This window comes from Sardina pilchardus, chromosome 24 (assembly GCF_963854185.1).
Source record: "Sardina pilchardus chromosome 24, fSarPil1.1, whole genome shotgun sequence".
Classification (NCBI taxonomy): Eukaryota; Metazoa; Chordata; class Actinopteri; order Clupeiformes; family Clupeidae; genus Sardina; species Sardina pilchardus.
The window spans coordinates 16,867,501-16,888,421 of NC_085017.1; the positions used below are offsets into that span (position 1 = coordinate 16,867,501).

General features: G+C 44.4%; 1 protein-coding gene across 2 annotated transcripts in view; it reads right to left on the reverse strand.

The window, feature by feature from the left end:
• col14a1b (collagen, type XIV, alpha 1b) overlaps nucleotides 1-20,921 on the reverse strand; it is a 64,093-nt gene that overhangs the window by 12,535 nt on the left and 30,637 nt on the right. For both annotated transcript variants that reach the window (XM_062529595.1, XM_062529596.1), the window contains exons 20-35: nucleotides 20,270-20,399; nucleotides 18,907-19,029; nucleotides 18,353-18,502; nucleotides 16,331-16,447; nucleotides 13,469-13,615; nucleotides 11,046-11,120; nucleotides 9,316-9,455; nucleotides 8,916-9,039; nucleotides 7,683-7,826; nucleotides 7,087-7,251; nucleotides 6,950-6,988; nucleotides 6,567-6,705; nucleotides 5,494-5,636; nucleotides 4,808-4,917; nucleotides 2,368-2,526; nucleotides 452-529 (exon numbers count right to left, since the gene is read on the reverse strand). In XM_062529595.1, coding sequence (XP_062385579.1) covers nucleotides 452-529; nucleotides 2,368-2,526; nucleotides 4,808-4,917; nucleotides 5,494-5,636; nucleotides 6,567-6,705; nucleotides 6,950-6,988; nucleotides 7,087-7,251; nucleotides 7,683-7,826; nucleotides 8,916-9,039; nucleotides 9,316-9,455; nucleotides 11,046-11,120; nucleotides 13,469-13,615; nucleotides 16,331-16,447; nucleotides 18,353-18,502; nucleotides 18,907-19,029; nucleotides 20,270-20,399 — 1,983 coding nt within the window. The remainder of the gene's footprint in view (nucleotides 1-451; nucleotides 530-2,367; nucleotides 2,527-4,807; nucleotides 4,918-5,493; nucleotides 5,637-6,566; nucleotides 6,706-6,949; nucleotides 6,989-7,086; nucleotides 7,252-7,682; nucleotides 7,827-8,915; nucleotides 9,040-9,315; nucleotides 9,456-11,045; nucleotides 11,121-13,468; nucleotides 13,616-16,330; nucleotides 16,448-18,352; nucleotides 18,503-18,906; nucleotides 19,030-20,269; nucleotides 20,400-20,921) is intronic.

Genomic DNA, 20,921 nt, shown 5'->3' on the forward strand with positions numbered 1-20,921 from the left:
GATACTGCAGTTCCATTACAAAGGCAGAAAGGAATTTAAACATCAATCACACTGCAATATGTAATATAAGGGCCCTGGGGATACACTACATCATCATATAGGCTATGTAGGTGATGAGGCATTTCTCACAGCTATGTTAGTTGACACAAAAATGCAGCAGACTGACATTTCTGTACATTTGTCCGCTAATTGTTTTAACCCTGTGCTTGTTGTGTGTCTCTGTTCCAACTTGCAGCAAATTCCCAGCGAAAAAAGCAAATTTCTCCTTGGGGAGACTAATAAGGACACTTTGACTTTGAGACAGGAAATGTAGCACATGTTAGACTGTTGCTATATTTGCTATTTATCTTAAATAAACAATCAGCTTTTGCCAGCAGACTCCAGACAGGTTTGTATTTGCAGACAGTCATTCATGACCTGGATCACTCAGACAGGTAGGGCAGGCACTAACCAGGGATGGGAGATCACAGCACCTGTCCCGGCTGGCCCAGGATGTACTGCAGACGATTTCGAAGGATTGGAGCTGGAACTGTGAACAGACATGACAAGCCAAGCTTTCACTTGTATGTTGCAACGACAGTCTGTTATTGACAGACCACTGTTTTCATGGCAACCAAAAGAATCCACAGGGCATCATGCAAAGAAGCACTCCTAGGAACGAATACATTTGTAGGTGTCTCTTAATGAGCAATTCATGAGTTTGCAAGCTGAATCCAGGTAGAATATTAATCTCCATTTTAGGCAGTGAGCTTTCAACTCATTGATGTCAATTCGGCAATTTGGCAGTTTAACGGTTGGCGCGCGGAGACAGATGTGTTTGTTGTTTGTGTGGAAAGTTGATGTGAAAAAATAACATTTTCAGTAAGTGATATAAGATGTTTTATATTTTGTGCAAATGTGTTTTTGAGTTTTGTGTATGGAGTTTTGACAAAGAGGGTCCTAATTTCAGACACTGTGTTTTACCAATTATAAAAAAAAGCCTAATGTAGCCTTTGGACAAATGTGATTTTTGAACATGATGACAACGAATCCAAGAGTGCACTCATTTTCAACCAAACAACATTATACTGTATATACTCAGATAACTCATCTAACACAACTTACTGGCAAAAGCATAAGAAAACAAAAAGTATTTCCATGAGGCTTACAGTGATGTCGGATAAGAGAAACAATATCAATACAGGATTGAAGATGTGCCAAATGAAATTCAGAACTGTCTCTCGTCCACACACAGAACCAGTCTTTTTGTCTTAGTTCAAATTCTATCTATACATTTATTGTATTTTCAATTTTGTGTGATCCAGGAAAATCAAAAGCTTATTGCATAACCACATCTCCTTTTCTGTGTGATACAGAGGGAGAAAAAGGGACAAATAAAGTACAAAGCACACAAGGTTTTTCTAAAGTCAATGGTGAGAGAAGGTGGAATAGAGCATTAGGTCCAATATTCCAATATGTGGGTTAATGTTCTGCATTAGGTCCAATATTCCAATAGGTGGTTGAATGTTCTGCATTAGGTCCAATATTCCAATATGTGGTTTAATGTTCTGCATTATGTCCAATATTCCAATAGGTGGTTGAATGTTCTGCATTTCTCATTCGAAGGACACTTTGACACTGAAAGTATGCTCCTACTTCACGACCCTATATGATACCTGTTCCAACTATGGATAAAGTAAGGCGCCAGAGCTGATATCACTTCTTGTTGTTTGTTTGGCGTCAAATGCCATTGGCGTCATTGATTAAGGTAGACTGGATGTCTCCTGACTCTGCCACTGTTACTGTATGATTATTTATATTCTTTCCTCTTGTGTACTTAAACCCTGGATAACTCTGTGTCAAGTCAGAGATGTATATACCGTATTCTGGAGTGCATTGAGCTTTGTGTGTGCCTCTCCCCTGTATACAACCAAATGAAACTTTGCATCTTGATTGTTCCTCTCCAGGACTGGATCTCTTGTCTCGCTTTGGTATGCCATATTTTCACCAACAACGTTTCACAGTGGAATACCTGGGGCTTCCCATCAAGATTCAGATGCATGCCCACTTCATACCACATACATACATATTTCATCATGTGACGAGCACATATGCTGACATTCACACACAAGGACAAACGCACACTGACACATACACACTCAAACATAACACAACATTGAAAACTCACTGAAAACCCATGCAGCAAGAGAACACATCAACAGACCTATGCAAATACAGAGTTTATTATGCATGCTTTTGTTATTGAGAGAGAAAGAGAGAATTACAAAGAAAAAAGGTTCAAAAGAATGACAAGAGAGTGGGACTCTCAGAGATACAGAGAGAGAGAGAGAGAGAGAGAGAGAGAGAGAGAAAGGAGGAGAGACTTACTGGTGCTGAATTGTCCTTTTGACCCCTGGAGCGCACCATCCTTCCCAGCACCTCTACTCCGTCGGTGGTGATGTTCCCTGCCGCGTTCACCGGCCTCTCCCCCACCAGCTTACAGTCAATCATGGCCCTGACGGCGGTCTTGCTGACAACTAGGTGGAGCTGGAAGACAGTGCATATTATGTCGTGAGTCCTCAGGAGAGAGTAAAAGGGGCCGAGGAAATCCAGGCAAATCCCTTCATCCTGTAATGCTCTGTTATCTCAGTCACACATAATTTAGCGTGTGAATTCCACGCGACTCCTGCGGACGAGCGGGGCAGGTTCCTGGGGTGAGTCACACCGAGCTCAGCCTGTTACCCTGACAGGAAGCAGGTGGTAGCTCAATACCTGCAGCGAGCCAAATGGAAGAGAATACACCCCCCCACTCTCTCTCTCACACACACACACACACACACACACACACACACACACTAAAACCTGCCATTTTATGCCATGTTTTGAGCAACAACCACCGAGCAGGGTAAATGCTGGAGTGAGTTTGGTTTCAGCACAGCCTGGCACAGCTCTGCGGTTAATTCTCATTTCCTGGTGAAGGTGATGGACTGATCACTTTGCAATCCTTGGAGGAGTGGAGGGGTTTGGAGTGGGGTGGGGGACTGAGTGGTGTGAAGTGCTGGGGTGCGGTGTGGAGTGATGGCTGGGGGGATGGGGGGGGGGGGGGGCAAGGTTGGACATGTAGTGTTTGACGCAAGCCGAGTGTGGAGGTAGTGATGTGGCCCTGGCAGAGCCCAGCGAGAGAGATAACAGCAATCACGGCCTGATGAGCCTGATTCGCTCCCAAAGGGAGCCCGCAGAACAGATTGCCAATTGGACGTGGGGAACACAGCGATATGTCCTCCACTTTAATCAGCGCCGAGCTGGCTAACGGCAACGGTGGACGAGCCGCAACTAGACAGCTGGGAACGCGAGCCTCCCTTTTGCTGGGTCGCGCGGCGTTGCCAGCTTCCACCCGTTTCGAGGATGCACTATCATTGCTCAGAGATGCATGTTGTCCCATTACGTATTCCAGGGTCAGCAATATTCCGCACGCTAATTTCCACCCGCACGTGCTTTCGGTTTGTGTAATGTGTTTTCTCTCCAATGTAGATGAAGAGGGAAGCCCATCACTGGGACATATTCATAACAGGGGGGACTGCATGCCAAATCGCCCATCCAATCATCCCAATTAGTGTCAAATGCGAGGCCCGGACAAACTAATCTAAAACCAATTTTATCCACACAAGGCACGGCACCGATCCTTACAACATTACAACGTAATAGCTTTCTAGTAAATATTAACCTTGGGATGGCATATGTCTTGAATCGCTTTGGCAAGAGAGCTTAAAAATAGTGTTGGCAAATGGCAAGTTAGAATGTGCTACAGTATACAGGAATAATGTTCAGCATTCAGCATCAACTACTTGGATTGTGTCCATGTAAAGTCTACTGCAGGGACATTCAATATTGGTTTTCCACCCTGCCAGCATTCGTACTTTTGAAAGAAATCTAGATTCAGTGACATGGACAGAGTAATTATTATTGATGGACAGGTGCTGGTTTCATGCACCCTGTGCACACATTACATTTTTAACAATGAACACATCCTGCCTTGATTGTAGGTGGCAACCCTGGAAGGCCCTTGCTTGCTTGAGCAGCTTCTCTCTCTCTCTCTCTCTCTCTCTCTCTCTCTCTCTCTCTCTCTCTCTCTCTCTCTCTCTCTTTCTCTCGATAGGAAGTTGCCAGCATGTGAATGAGAGGGGATCGAGGATCGGTATTTAAGGATGAGTTATTGCTTGTCCAATCCATCCATACTTCATTAGTGCTCTGGATGAATGCATGTCCACTATGATTTGGAAGATCAACTGGGAGAAGAGGAGTTACTGTATGCACAAATCCTCATCTCCTAAAACCGTTGAAGACTCCAAAAGTTCAAAAGCTTCCCTCTTTTTTTTCCGCCAAATAGATTTATAATTCTTGATATCAATCAAGCAGATATAGAAAACTACACCACAGAAATACAAACAATTTACTAAGCTTTCCATTTCTTTCATTGTTGAGAAACGTCCAAAGAGATTTAGATTACCGTAGTTAAAAAGACATTCATTAAAATTCGAAACACATCAGTGTTGTGATATACTGGTTTAAAAATAGCTGGCTGCAAATGATTCTATTTTCTGTAGCACGTTAGGAAACGAACAAAGAGACTTCTGATTGATCTCCTAGTCTTAACAAATGGACAGCTTGCTCTGCATTCAGTAGCATACACTGCACAGGAGATTGGAGAAATAATAGTGAAATGAAATCTCACGACATTGGTGCTGGCAGAACGCATTTTATGCACCATTTGTGACGCTGACAAAGGACTGTGTGAATACCGCAAGACACTCCCGAGCGAAAGCCGTACCTTGTGGAAATTGCCGAAGAATAGCTGCTTGATCTGGGGCCCCTCAAAGGTGACGGTCTGGAACTCTCCTCTGTAGTCGTTGTTGAAGAAAGTGAGAGTCTTCCCGCCATCTGGTGATGGAGACAGGGGGATGGGGCTCATTCATCACGCCATTACTGGGTGCAGATTTACATACTAATGCATTGTTAGGGGCCTGTGCTGTTTATCGCCTCATGCCAGCCCCTGGTGCTCACCGTTGTGCTTTACATGTAGATAAAGGCTAATCCCTGAATTACATGCCGCTGAGCTGCTAAGTCATCATTGTGGTAGCCTGGGCCCACAACAGATTACACACCTGCAGGTGTATGTTCAAATACACATACACCCATACCAACACACACACACACACACACACACACACACACACACACACACACACACAGACACACACACAGACACACAGACACACACACACACACACACACACACACACACACACACACACACACACACACACACACACACACACACAGACTCACACACAGACACACACACACTCCCCAATGCAAACATACACACACAGACACAGACACAGACAAACAGAGGGAGAGACAGTAAGAGAGAAAGAGCTAGAGAGAGAGCAAAAGTAGAAGAAAGACAGACTAACTGGATCTGACTAATATGTCACAATTAAAATTGACACTCACGGTCTAGAATTACACCAACAAGGGGCTCATTGCTTTCGTTGAGGATCTCCCACAAAGCGAACGGTTCCTCGGGGGTTTCGGGGAGCAGGCGGAACAGCATGGTGATGGTGTAGTCAGAAGGCAAGCCCTCTGGGTGAACAAACCTGAGAAGGAAGTCACAGACAGCGTTTACTACAATGCATGTCGTCAACTGTCAGTATACAGCGCTGTGTGTGAGTACAACAAGGTGATTGCGCTGCCTCTCCAGTCAGTTTCATCATGAGTCAGGGTTTTCAAGCATCCATTCTGCACTCTCCATACAGTGAGTGAGTCAGCCCTGGCTCATTTCTCTCAAAAAAGAAAGGGGGAAAAAAATGGAGGTGTGATGTGATGGCAATCGAAGAGCTATTGGACGGGAGCAGGCTGTGTCAGGCTGCGAGTGTGCGCTGCTACCAGCCCCGTGCTCAGATATAAAAATTAGGGCTGTCAATCGATTACAACTTTTAATCTAATTAATTACATACTCTGTGATTAATTAATCTAAATTAATCGCATATAAAATGTAATCGCAAAATCGCAATGTCAACACTATTTCTTTGCAGTAATGTGGTACTTAAGAGTTGACGAACTCCGGTGATATGCAAATTCTGTGCTGCAGACATTGCAGAGGACTTTGTTTTAATCAACACTTTCTTTTTAACACCGGCAGGCCGTTTTATTTAAAGTAAATGTTCCAATCAATGATCCAGGCTCTGGGTCAAAGGTCATCGATTAATCGGCGTTAATTTTTTTAATCAGTTATTCTGTCTCAAATTAATTAATCTAAATTAATCAGTTACTTTGACAGCTCTAATAAAAATCACATGAAACTAGATCTAACTGCTGCATTGACACAGCAAATGACCTCCAAAATGGCAGTAGTAGTCTACCACAGAATGAGAGCTAGCATGGAGCATGGAGAGTGCTTTGCTAATACAGTTCTTAAATATGTTTTCGCTTCACTTTTCCTGCAGTGGTCCTTTGACTTGATGTTCCCCTCATACTGTGCACAAGTAGGTTGAGGCCACTTGAGTAACTGTGGCTGCAGTGTGTACCTGGTGGGCTGAACAATGAAGGCATCCTTGTGAAGCTTGTAGCAGGGGAACGCGTTGAATGTGCCCGGCTCCATGGACACCCCGTCAAGGCTGCTGTACTGTTGCTCTGTCAGCCCAAACACCTCCATCATCCTAAAGCCTGTGGTATGTATGTGTGTGTGTGTGTGTGTGTGTGTGTGTGAGAGAGAGAGAAAGAGAGAGAGAGAGAGAGACAGAGACAGCGAGAGGGAGAGAGAGAGAGAGAGAAAAAGAGAAAGGGTCCATGATAAGATAAGTTATAAGTTATATACTAATTAAAAGACTAAAAGTAATCCAAGAACTTGTGAGATGCTGCAATGACAGCATGAAAACTTGACGCAAGTCTGATGTAGGAATGATAATACCTGGCATAGTGCTGCCTCTCATTGGCACAGATGGGCAAGCTGGAAGAAAGAACAATGTCACTCTTTCTTTCCTTGTTTAAAGACACAAATATGAGTTGTTGTTTTTTTAAACACAGTCTTTGGACTGCATCACTTACTTGCAGATGCAGATTCGCATACAAAAGTGACTAGCTTTTCCTCAATCTTCCGGAACGCGTCCAAGTCGTCCACAAAGAAGACGTGCCTCTCGCTGGGCTTGCTGGCCATGCTCACCAGCTCCCCGTAGTCGGCGTCCGCGAACCCGATGGCAAAAACGATGTAACCTGGGGAGGCAAGTGCCAGAGGTCATTGAGCTTACGGGAAAAGTGAAGTTACGGAGAAGATGAAGCCCCTGCTCAGCCTGTCTAGACAGAACACTCGGGTACAACTGTCATGCTCTTGGGTGGTATCAAAAGGTTAGCTTGTTTCCTCTTCAGCGCACTTCAGGCAGTTAAATAGGTCAACAGGGTACTTGTAATGTCACGAGTGTGTCTGAGGAGGCAAGGGTGTTTCCCTTGCCTATCCTCGTCGGCGCTCACAGCCGTCTTTTGAAAAGCTCACTGGCTCGTATAAAAAGAGGAAAGAATTCTGCCTTTAAAAGAGAAGCTTAATGAGACAATAGCTTATAGGCTCTTGTAAATCATAATAACAAGGACGCAACAATAACAAAGCATCTTCAAAAGACAACAAAGGCTTCAGACAAGGCGTTCCTCACCCTCTATTTGCATCTCCTTGGAAACCTTGTGGACATCGTCCTGGGAACGTCCGTCTGTGAGGACCACGAGCACTTTGGGGACGGCCCTTCTGATGCCGCCCTCTGCGGTGAAGATGGTGTCCTTTACGTGCTTTATGGCTTTCCCTTTAAACGGAGAGTGGATTGGGGGGCTCATTAGTCCCAGAAAACAACAAATTACAATTCCCAGCGTCTCCTCCAGCCAAAAGCGCAGCGGAATATGAATTTTAAAAGGCCAAAAGTGGAGAGTAAATAGACGGAGATAAAAACTACTTAGTTTTCATGGCACATACAGTGTTATTCAAATCATCTCAAAGAGACTTTGGGGGATTTGACTATCTGGCTCTGAGACACGACTCAAATAGGAAAAGCGGAAAATGAGCATTCATTAGTTTGTAAGCCTTTCCGACGAGGACGCAAGGATGCACTCAGAAACAATGAAGGCATTAATCACAATGCCTCGCTGACTTCAAACTACGGCTTGATTACTTGCCTTGATTCCAATAGCTATTATTATCATTATTTTTTTTTTTCAATGGGAATTGCATCAGTCATAACAACCTAATGTCTGGGCAGCGTGTTTGTTATCCAACAACTGAAACAGTGTATACTCTGAAAAACGGCCACGGACTCAATTAACTGCTGAAATGGGCTGATGTGCCCACATATCTGCTCTGAACCGCGCCGAGATGCCTCTGCAGCCTGGAGGAGTGCACAACAAGTCAAACAGTGCATAATCTTCACACGCGCTTATTATAATACCCTCGCCGATCGGGAGCGAGCGAGAAATCTCCCTCGGTAAGGTCATTATCATGGCATCATCTGCACTGCCGCAATGATTAAGATATGCAGCCACACGACAGAGGGAGGCGGGGGGGGGGGGGGGGGGCAGGCCCATATATAGAGCAATCGAAGACTTGGCCAGCTATCTGGGGAGATCACACCAACACAGAGGACATACGCTAGGTCAGGCGGTGGACGTTCTGGCCTGGTTTTAAGGAATTTGAAGACAATCGTTGCTAAGTCTGCTCCAGTGCAGTAGAATGTTTCCCAGTGCCAGGGCTTGAATTTCTCAAAGGCTATCATCATATTCTGAATGGGTTCAAAACCTATCATCCTCCTCTAATTGGTGTAGCTGGGCACCTAGCCCTCGCTCTCTCTCTGTAAGGGATGGCAGCGGGCTGTGCCAGGCTCTTTGTGCGCACACACACGTGCCTGTTTTGGTGTTGCCTCCCTTGTAAGCGATGCGCTGAATCGCCTCCAGCAGCCGCTCCTTGTTGTTGTACGAGTTGAGCTTAAACTCCGTCCTGGCATCGTCGCTGAACTGAGCAATTGCCACCTGTTAGGAGAGATAGAGGTATGCGGCGCGCAGGGGGAGGAGGAGGAGGAGGAGGAGGAGGAGGAGAGGGAGGAAATAAAGTGACATGGAGAGAGGAAATTACTGTTATGTGTCCACAGGAGAGAGGGCGAAAAAATAAATTGAGACTCATGTAGCAATTAGCGGCCGGCATATCAGCAGCGCGCTGACAAGTAGTCAGTGTGCAGCAACACCGGTCTTAATCCTTTGCTCTGGGTGAGGGGTGCCGTCAGGTTTCCCCCGGCTCCGATTCCTCACCTGTGTGCCATCTGGGCCGATCTGGTCGAGCGCCCCCGTGGTGCTGTGCAGGAAACGGATGATCTTCTGGAAGTTGTCATCGCCAATGCTCCAGGAGCCGTCCACCAAGAAGACGAGATCAGCCTTGGCTGCTTTACAAACTGTGAAAGGGGAGGAGGAGATGGAGGAGGAGGAGGAGGACGACGACGACGACAGAGAGTGAGGAGGAGGGAGCGAAAGGGACAGACGGATGAACAGACAGACAGATAAACAGATAGATAGACAGATAAAAGATTGTGGATACCAGAAAAAGGAAAGGCAGAAAGAGAAATGGAATGATGGGAAGGCATAAATAGGTTAGAACAGCAGTTGTCAGTGCAAGAAAACTCATCTCGCTCCATAGGGACAGGTAGCCAGATGATTGGCAATTACCTCAGCAGGCTCTATCTCATATCAAGAGCCTTCCAGTCGGAGGTTGAGCAGGGGAGAATTTCCTGATGTTTGGGATGTGTTATTGTGGCAATTCTTTTTATATACTTAGGTAAACAGCCATGCTCGTAGAAAGACCTGTTGCCACCACACACGCTCCTCCCAGAGTCAACATTCCACAGATAGAAAATTATAGGGAGGGGAAATGGCATTTATAGGGCTTAAGATGTGCTGGGACTTATCTATTAGCTTTTATGGACTTCTATAAAAAAAAAACGCTCTGAAGTTGTTGTGCACCACATATTTAATTGACATGGCTTGTGGATTTATTGTTCTAAATGTAGCGCAATACTTCATCCAATTAACGTATTGAAATAATAACTAAGACGACAACATCTCACCAGGGAGATTGCTGAGAGACAATAAAAGAACAAAAGTCATCTTGCCACAAGACTGAAGGGATCAACAACAGTGTTGCCAAACATATCAATTTACCTTCAGGATTACTGGGAATGCAAATGCCATTATACTGATTAAAGCCTACTGGATTTGTGCTAATCTTCAGATACTGCCATTAAGGGTCTCCAATGTCACAGATTGACTCAGAATCGACAACAGGGAAGTAGAGATTGTCATGGCAACAGGTGGAGCTATGCACTGTTCAGTTTTATGCCTCTGATCTCTTTACCTGATTGGACAAGAGGTGATCTTTACAGGTAGTGAGCTAAAGGACCGGCATTTTACTTTTTCGAAAAAAGCACAGAACATTTGGATAAATAATATGAGATGAGGTTTTGGCCTTTTGCATCAGCTTTTGTTGATGTGACTGTCATGAACTGTGAGGTGCCATGGAAACGGTATTAACTGGTGATTTTGAGTAATTGTAGGTGAGCACTTTTTGTGCGAGTGTGTGTGTGTGTGTGTGTGTGTGTGTGTGTGTGTGTGTTTGTGTGTGTGTGTGAGAGAGAGAGTAGTGAATTAAAGATGTGTGAAGAATAGTTTGCCTTCGATGTCTTGTCTATGGCTTGTCCTCTACTTGTATAAGCTCTGCGTTCGTATATGTGTTTAAGTTAAATTAGGTGTATGTAATATTTGGGATGAGCATGTGCATGTGTGTGCTTGTAGGTATGGTGTATTAGGTGCAGGTTGTAATTTGGGTGATGTGGGTGGTCTGTCTGAGAGAGGCAGGGTCTACTTGCTTGTGTGTGTGTGTGTGTGTGTGTGTGTGTGTGTGTGTGTGTGTGTGTGTGTGTGTGTGTTCAGTGAGGTGCATGATTTGAAGTCTGTGAGGTGTGTGGTCTTTGTGAGTTGTGCTCTCATACCTTCTTTGGCTGGGGGCACAGTGGGGGGAGGTGGGGTGGTGGGGGGTCTCGTCGGAGCTGCGGTAGGCAGGGGGACTGAAAGAAAGCCACACACACACACGCACACACACGCACACACACACACATACACACACACACACACACACACACACACACACACACACACACGCACGCACGCACACACACACACATTAAATTGGGTGTGAAAAGGAGAGAAAAAAGGATAAAGAGGTAGAGTCATCATTATGGCAGGCCAATTTAAGGTGAATGAAGTTGTTTGCAAAGGCTTCAATTCATTCAAACAGTTTATGGCCTTACACACAAACTCACAAGAGAGAGAGAGAGAGAGAGGGACAGAGAGAGAGAGAATGAGAGAATGAGAGAGATGAAACAATCTCTTCCACTATTCCCTATAGTAAAACACAAGGCACAATGAAATGCTACAACTAGATGATGCGCACCGTAAGTAAATCCAAAGCACTGGCACTTAACTTCACAACCAATATGTGACCCTGTAAAGCGGAACCAGTCGTTTCGGTAAAATGTATTAAATTAAGTTATTGTGCTCACGTGAACGGCCATAAACTAAGCTTTCCAACGATATGTATATCGAGGGTATTAGACAAACTATCGCTAAGATAACAGCATCCAAAGTTGACATGGTTCTCCTGTCACGATATGCCAGAAGAGGAGAAATCACCTTTTTAAGCAGCGCGTGCACAACGGGAATGACAGCAAATATGTTGAATCTTCGCCGGGTTTAACAGTCAAAACTTATGTTTTTTCCGTGAAATGCGTTCACGATATGAAACTGTAGACTGTATACAGGCGAATTATGCGAAAACGTGAAATTCAACATTTTAACCCGGAAGTTTGTTATTGTTGATTTTCTCAAAATAACGTTTTGCGCAAAACGACTGATTTCGCTTTGAATGGTCACATATGTGATTACGTACCCCTGTATAATTTGCTAGTTTGATTACTGCTGCAGCAGCAGGAGCAGCAGTCTAAATGAATTGTTGTTTTTTTCCCCCCTCCCCTCCTCTCCTGAAAAGCCCCGAGAACTCAATGCAGCAGTAAATTAGGTACCTGAAACTGTGAATTACTTGTGATGGCGGCCTGCAAGACCAGCCCGCCGGGGGAACGCGTGGCAATTTAAAGCGGCTTTAGTTTTTATTTGTGTCAAAACAAAGCAATAAATCTGCGTCAGCGAGCAAACGCTGGGTGCTTCAATGCAAACAAATACCACAAGCTCGGTAATGATTGGTTCTCCAAGGCTGGATTAATGCTGAGACCCAGCGGAAGAAGACCTTTGCAATGAGTCAGGGAGATGAGGGAAAAGTCATCAGTAAGTTTGTTAACCCCTAGAAGACTATGCTAGGGTATCACGTTACACTATCTGCGTGTTTGTGCGTGCGTGTGTGTGTGTGTGTGTGTGTGTGTGTGTGTGTGTGTACTACCTGAAACATGACTGACACTGAGTTACTTTTTGTTGTACCAGAAATATCAAATATGTTTGAAAGAGAGCTCTAGGCGTATCATCTGTAGTAACAAACGGCAGTCGAGCAATGATGGGAGATGGAAATATGAAAGAGGTTGCACACACAGAGAGTTACTACAGTGATCCTGGCTTTGAAGTACTTGTCATGAATTCCGACTGCGTCTGCAGTCTACGTACATGCAGGGGGCATGCTAAAAATATTTGTAAATGGGAATTAAAAATGGGCACAAAGCATGAAATTGTGGTGATACGAAGAGCAAAATGTGCAGCAGCGGGGGTGGAGGGAGAGAGGGTTGTAACAATGCAGAAGGGCATCCATTTGGCCAGCTAGGACTCTGCTCCCGACAGCAACCCCCAAATTAACTGAACGTTTCCTTTCACTGTGCACTGGTGCTGTACTGTGCTGCGATAGTGTAAGCTGTGAGAGGGGGTGTCATATGAAGCAGCTGCCTGCGACCATAATATAATTACATTTGAGAGAGACACTGTCATCCAAGGAAAGGGAGAACGACACATCTACTTTTACTCAAGAGTGTGGCAGTAGCTGAGACACACAAGAAGTTTGGTATATCAGACAGTGTCTGTGTCTGATGGTAATGCATAGATGCATTAAATCCTTTTCAGCCAAGAATTTGTCAAGTCTTACATTCACATTACTTTACAACACATGAAGAATTGCTTCTGTTTGAGAGCTCTGAAGACTCTGACCATCCGTCTGTCAGTCAGTTAAAACAAAATCCTTATTCCTTAAACCCTGAGTCTGCATTGTCTGGAAAGCATTGTTCAGACTGTGTAACTACCAGGTTTGATATCACTGTCTTTTTCACTAAACTCACTGTGGCTTTGAGGTTTGGCTCTGGAGTTATTCTGTAGTACAGAGAATACAGTGTCATATGACTGCGTGGGATCACTGTGGGCTCACATGTCTTCTGGATGGTGGTGACAGCGGGTCCCTCGGTCTCCTGCAGCTGGGCGTAGATGCTGATCTTGTAGTCCGTGTTGGGCTTCAGGTTGTTAAAGCAGTGTCTGGTCGCGCCCCCTCCCAGCGACGCCTCCTGTTTCTCTCCATCTGAGAAGACACATTATGAGAAACTTTAAAATGACTTGCTCACTATCGAGTCTCTTAAGCCCATTCTTTCATATCTATGTATTCATCCATCCTTCCTTTTTTCCTTCTCCTATATACCATTACCAACCTATCTATCTACAGTATTTCGGGCTTTCAGACCAACATTTCATCATCTCCTGTAATGACCCATGTCATCACATCACAGTTCCTTAGCCAAGTTTGAAGTCTGCTGTGTAAACAGGTTGTATAGTAGTACAGAAATATAATGTAAAATATCTCTATTTCCATTTCCTATTTGGATGTATCTTAACCATCACACAGAGGGGCTCTGAAATTATTTCCCAGTTTCAATTTGTCATCTTCAGTATATCCATCTGTCACATGTCACGTCTACTGGAATCTATCTTACCATTCAGTGGCTGTGTCTGAACATGAAAAAGTGGGAGATCCCCCCCCCCCCTAAATATGTGGCAACTGATCTAAGAGGAATATAATTAGAGAGTCTTAATGTTTATTTCACAACTTTGCATTTTTCTCATTTCTTAGTTTTAAAAAAACATCTTTGCACTCATCTCTTTCCAAGGAGGGTTGCCTTTATTTTCCCAGTAATTACACATTCATCATCACAGAGCCCTCTGCCACCCCATAAATCCTCATTTTTGTCTAATATCAGACGATGGCTTTAATATTTGAAAGGTCCCAGGGCTGCACAGGATTTGGAGCTACAAACAGCTCAAAAAAAGTGAGGGCTGCAGAATAACAATGACATTAGCATTTCAATGATGAGCCTACAAAAACACCAACAATTACATTTATTGTATTTTTTAACATTCGGGAGCTTGAGACAGGCTGTAGAAAGCAACAAAAGAAATTCCACTATTCATATGGCCCGAAGACTCTGGTGAAATCCATAGTGTGGTCTGTCACCACAGGGGTTTAAAAACTCCGCCAGCATTCAAATGCACACTTGACTGTATAACCTTTGCGTCCAAACCTCTTTCATTCGGTCTGCTGTGAGACACAGACCCAGACTAGGGTCACCATGATTACAACCTCAGACTGCTTTAGGCACGTATAAAAGCGTCAGGACCTGTACTTGTACAGCCCATTCCGTCTGCGTGTAGACATATTCAAACTACTCGGCTATTCCAATGAGGTGTTGCAGCTCTTTAAAGTTTAAACAGCATCGTGAAATATCCAACTTCGAGTTTGGCTGTGAGGCTGAGAAATGATGATTACCCTTTCAAACAGGAACAACCCGTTCAAAAAAAGAAATCACCTTTTCATGACTGCTTGTCTTAACTTCAGTGTAATGAAGTGCTGCTTTGAGGATGTTCCTTTAAAAGGAAGTAAAAAATGAGCAGTTGTGTCTGAAGTGTCAGAACTGTTCTTGTCACGAATGTGGAAACGTTGCTTCTCTTCATAACCTCGACACTTAAAATAGAAGCAGTTATTACCTTCAGCTCCCACCATATCACCTTCACTTAACCCACACAGCTACCCCATGTGTGCAGGAAATACACTTAAAGCCTTTGTTTGTTTAGTGTACTGTACATTTCTGTCTCTGGGAACGGTGCTTGTGTCTGATTATGCATCCTAGGCTTGGTGCCATTTTCCTTTACCTTGTCATCATCTCCTATGGACTACTGCTTTTAACACTTATCTTCACACTGACACCTACAGGAAAACTATCATTAAAGTGTAATCTGACAGACACTATCACATATAAAAGCACTAACATCAGCTAACACTCGCACACCCACACTAACAGACCACTGCTATTTGCACAGACAGTGGCATGTGCGTGGTACCTACAGTATAGCACACAACCTCAGGGGGGCTTAAATATGAGCCTGAAGCAAAATGGCATTTCGCTTTCTTGCAGACTCGCATATTTGCACACACATGTCCATTTATACACACACACACACACACACACACACACACACACACACACACACACACACACACACACACACACAGACAGACACATCGGGGAGGAAATTGAGATCTACCCTCCTTCTGTGGTGTCTCCTGTGTCAACGGAGCCCAATATCCGTATACTATCCCGGCTTCAAGTTATGCCCAAAGCGGGCAAAATCTGCACAGCACAGCACTGCAGCCCCCTGAGTAAAATCCGCTGCTAATATTGACATGGATTTACTCTCTCTTCCTCAGTCTTCCGTGCACACACACCCTGTCTTTTGCTTACACTCGAGTCTCTCTTCTCAATTCTCTCACGTCTGTGTATTCATTCATCCTTTTTTCTTTTTCCTACACCAACGCACCTGTCTCTGTCTTTCACACCAACCTTTCATCATCTCAGTCTTCTACAGACTTTGCATAAGGAACTGAGATGACCAAAGTGTTTGTGATATGAAGATTACAGTAAGAGGACACTCTGACTCATTCACTAAAGCCTTCTGGCTATTTGGTGTTGAAGCTCATACTGTACTGTATAGGATCTCCCATAACTCCAACACCTACTGTACCATAATATACTGGTCACGCACTAATACGAAATGCACTAATTACATCTAGCATCTATGATGCATATACTCGCTGAACTGATATAGAACACTTCCCCACTTTTCAGAAGAAGCCATGTTCACAGCATACTGTATAAGATAGACACAGCACTCACGCTATGCTTCGTTACGAGAAAATTGTGATAGACGGTTGACAGAATTGCTAGAAAGGCCATCGGCTACTCACTGAGAATGGACTCGATCATGACGCGGTACAGGGTGGCATGGCGATGGGGCTGCCACTGGGCACACATGCTGGTGGTTCGCACCTGGTAGGTCTTCAGGTTGGTCACGCCCAGGTACACTGATTGGGAGAAAAACAGTATTAGTCGACCCAAGTGTCTGCATCGGCACTGACTGTAAACTGCTCAGCTACTGTAGGTCAGCAGAAAACCTGTTGAGGCAAGATTCTTATTAACATTTAAACAGATATTTCTGAAAACATGACAATTATGACCTAGACTGGGACAAATGGTATAAATAGGCTAAACAAGGCTGGAAAAAGCTTATGCTATTTTGACACTGTCAGAATTTTGTTCACCAAAATTGGAATTTGATGACAGTTACAGTAGATAAGAATCACGTGATGGCAGTCCCCTCTACTCAATAATGGCAAATAAATCATTTCTGTGGTGTGTTACGAGTCAGTGGGAGAGAGGGCTACTGACTAGCCTATGGTATTTTGCTCCATGAAAAGCTCTCTGAATTTATAGTGGGGGCAGTAATGTGGCATATGGGTTAGGAAATGGCCTGGGTGTTTATTTCCTTACAGTGAAATGAACTCATTTTCAGCTGTCATCGCTCCAAACCACAGCATATGCTTCCAACTACTGTAGCTGATCAGAACCGTATGTGCCCACGAGACACTCAGGAACACAGCAGGGCGCATCACATTCTGTGTGTTCAGTTCTGTTCTATTCTGTGTGCAGTAGTTCTAGAACTTGCTTGTCATTTCAACAACGTATCACCAAGAATGACATGGACTGACAACGTATCACCAGAGCCCGTCTACGGGCTTATTAGACATTCTCTGGTATCACCAAGAATGACATGGACTGCATGCATGGACTAACTTTAAAGGAACTGCTTAAAAGAATCCCCCCAAAAAAATGCAACTGCAAAAAAAAAAAACGTGGATACAAGTGGATGCAAATCTCTCAACTACTCAATCTGCAAAATGCCAAAACTAGCCAAGGAAATTGAGATTGTGACTAAAGTCTGACAGGTTTGATTCATTAGCTAATTAGCATGCTAAACGCTTCGCCTGACTGCCACTGCTGGGCGATGCCACAGTCAGATCGCCCATTCTCATGCAGGCAGGAACAAGCATCATTACACAGCTGCTTTGATTACGCGAGGAGTGCCGGCGCTAATAAGACAATGATCTCAATTATGGCGAGACAGAGATATCAGACTACGCACGCCTGTCTAGGCACCTAATATCAGCCACGGAATTGGTTGTCTCAGTCTGGGGCGAGGGGAGGGGGGCGCGACATTATCAGACTCAAGCTTGTTAAAGGATGAGAGGATATGGACTGACCTCTCAGCATGACCTCTAAGCTGTTGGTATGTGATTACGGGATAGCCAGAACAATTAAGCACACCCGTGGTGAATAATTAAATACAAAAGAGTGTAGGAGTGCGTGCTTCCTTGTCAAAACAGCTGGCAAACAAAAACCCGCCTCATCAATTTCCTTTCAATCACTAAAGTACTGATTAAATCAAATGTTACTGCTGGCAAGGCACTCGCGCTAACAGAATTCCCAAGCTTGATTTCAAAATGTATTGAGGTCTCCATTAAGTATCCAAACCAATGAAAAGAAGACATCTACTTCCAAACATGTCAAATCAACACTCAGTTAGCCTGTAGTCTCATGAAGTGTAACGATGTCCCCTGTTATAGAAAGACTGAAGAAACTTAACTTGGTAGATAGGAAATCTACTTGCCTTAAAAAAAAACACTGAGACTGAAATACCTTGCGCTGCCATTGAAGTTCAGATGCAGTGAAAATGAACCTGTTTACACGGGACGAGTCTCATCAGGCAAATCACCATTGGCTACATATCTGTCTGACATTTGGTGTCGGTGCCCTTGATTGTGATTTAGGGTGGAACCTGATTTGGGCATGTGCGGAATGTGGGGTTGGTGTGTGTGTGTGTGTGTGTGTGTGTTGGGGGGGGGGGGGGTGTGGTGTAACTTGTCACTCACAGGTCTTGGCCTTCCCAACGAGTGCCTCGCTGGAGCCCGTGGTGTAGGAGGCGATGACCTTGACGCTGTACTCAGTACCGGTGAGCAGGTTGAGGATCAGGATGGTGTTCACGTCTTCACCCACAAACGTCTCCAGGGCACGGCCCGGGGCTGCAGGGGGAGAGGATGGAGCAGCAAAGGTCAAGGGTCAAATACCTCATCATCACAGAATCACTTTGTCATTCACAGACCCCAGCTTTACGAATGTTGACACGCAATGTGCACGCAAACATGTACTGTTTGAAGCTTCCCAACTCTCAAGGAAACAGAGGTGCGTTCAAATTCGCAAACATAGGCGATCGTTCAAGGTGAACTTGTTTTCTTTGAACTTGAACGCACCTCAGGACCAGCTTGGTATGACCAGACACTCACGGCACTCACAGACCACTCACAGGCAGTAACTCAGTAAACAAAGATAAATACTGATGGCATTGAGCGATTGACTAAATGATCATACAATATGATTGATTAATGATGTCCGAGTCCCTTAAGAGATGTCGGAGTAGGCAGCTTACCTGAGATGGGCTGGTAGACAATTCTGTAGCCCATGGTGGGAGAGGGAGGTGTATCCCAGGTGATTCGGAAACGGTTGTACCACTCCTCAGACACTTTTAGATTCCTAGGCGAAGTCAGCGGCACTACGAGAAAAAGGGAGATTGGGGTGGGGATGGGGGGGGGGGGTGGTGGTGGGGGGGGGGGGGGGGGGGGTGGGGTGGGGTGGGGTGTAAAGAATAAAGAAATTGGTGAACATGGCTTGAGAGAGAAAAAGTGTAAGGAAGAGATAGTCTGTCTTTGGTGTTCCATGTACCTGAGATATGATTTAATAACCTCATAAATCATTTCTCGCTGTTCCAAAGCTATAGTTACATTTGGAATGTGTGCAGTGTTTAAGCTTGATGGGTCTAACGATAACATACACTTGTGCTCTTGTGTAGTCGTTTCCTGTCATTTCCAGAAAATGACGCACATTAATCTGGACCTTTTAAGGGAGGAATATTTATAAACTCAGGACGTACTCGCACACAAATGTTAAGTGCTTATCCAAAGAGACTTACAATGAGGGTGATGTTATCTTTATGATTTCCCACACAAAATAAAAAGCTCCCATATCTTTGCTTTATCATTTCTTATTATGAACTTTTAAACAAAACAGAGACATGTTTTTCTGTAATGTCTTAGAGACTTAGACAGGAATAAGCAACCAAACCATAAGGTAACAAATTGTAACAGGGTTATAATAATCATAAAATTGTGGGCAATCATGGGCAAGGGTTTATACAGAGCCACACACAGCTTGTTGCCAAAAGGTACAAATCAGGGCAGAAAAAACACAGGGAGCCCTCTGACAAATTCTACACGGAAGCTCCTTCAGAACCTTGTAAGAGCTCTGGCTTGAGGCCATCTTATTAAAATGGTTAGTGTAACAAAGCTGAAGAGCCATTTTGTTTTTCAGTGGATGTTCCCTTAGTCCCTGTAAACTGTGCCAACACCTCCTGGAGATCTTACTCTCCTCAAGGTTGTCATGGTGACCTTAATTCAGAGACTCTTTACTCCTTTATTAAGATGCTTCTGACAGGTTTGATTAACTGAGCAGAGAGAAAGGCAGTGGGGTTTACCACAGAGCCTGAGGAAGATCCCACTGCGGATCGAAACGTTGCCTTTTTATATAGTTAATAAAGTGTATTTTTGGAGCCTACCCAGTGTGCGGACCAATCCATTCCATTGTCTATACTTTTGTCCGGCACCTGGATTATTTCTGTGGATGTGCGCACCTCAACCAAACGCGTTTACCACAGACGACCAGAAAATGGAGAAACAGCCAGAGGTACTGTAGGGCAAGGCGCTCTGACCACAGGAGACGAAGCGGAGCAGACTCACAGGTGCGGCCCGTCCGGGCCATGACGGGGCCTGGTCCTTCGGCGTAGACAGGGGTGACGGTCACTCTGTACTCTGTGTCGGAGAGCAGAGACTGGAGCAGAATGCTCTTCTGTTGGCTTGGGATCATTTTCTGGATAAGAGTAGGGAAAAAGGCATACTGTCATGGGTGATCTGAACCGCTACATACAGTACATTTACATTTCATAATTATTCATTTAGCTGACACTTGACACTGACACAAGGCAACTTTCAAATGGACTGACATTATCTTCTCCACGTTACCGCCAAAGTATTTCCAAACACCTACAGTAACACCTAACATTATAAACTAGTACATGCTGTATCTTTTTATGTTTACGAGTAGAGAATGTTGTGTCAATCATCACATGAGAGAAAACTATTTCAAGGGGGACATTTTTGACCTCTCAAAAGGAGTTTTTCTCTCTTTCCCATCATGAGATTAGAGAGCCCTCTTACATGTACAGTATATTATTTTAATACGCAGGAGTATGCACACAATCAAAGCCCAGTGACGAGTTTATCGTGACACTGTGAGATTTCACACATTTGGTTAAAAACAAAACAAGGCCAATAGTTCAGTTTCAAGCCGAGATTTTTTTCTCTCTCTTGCTCTACAAAGAAACTTTTCGAC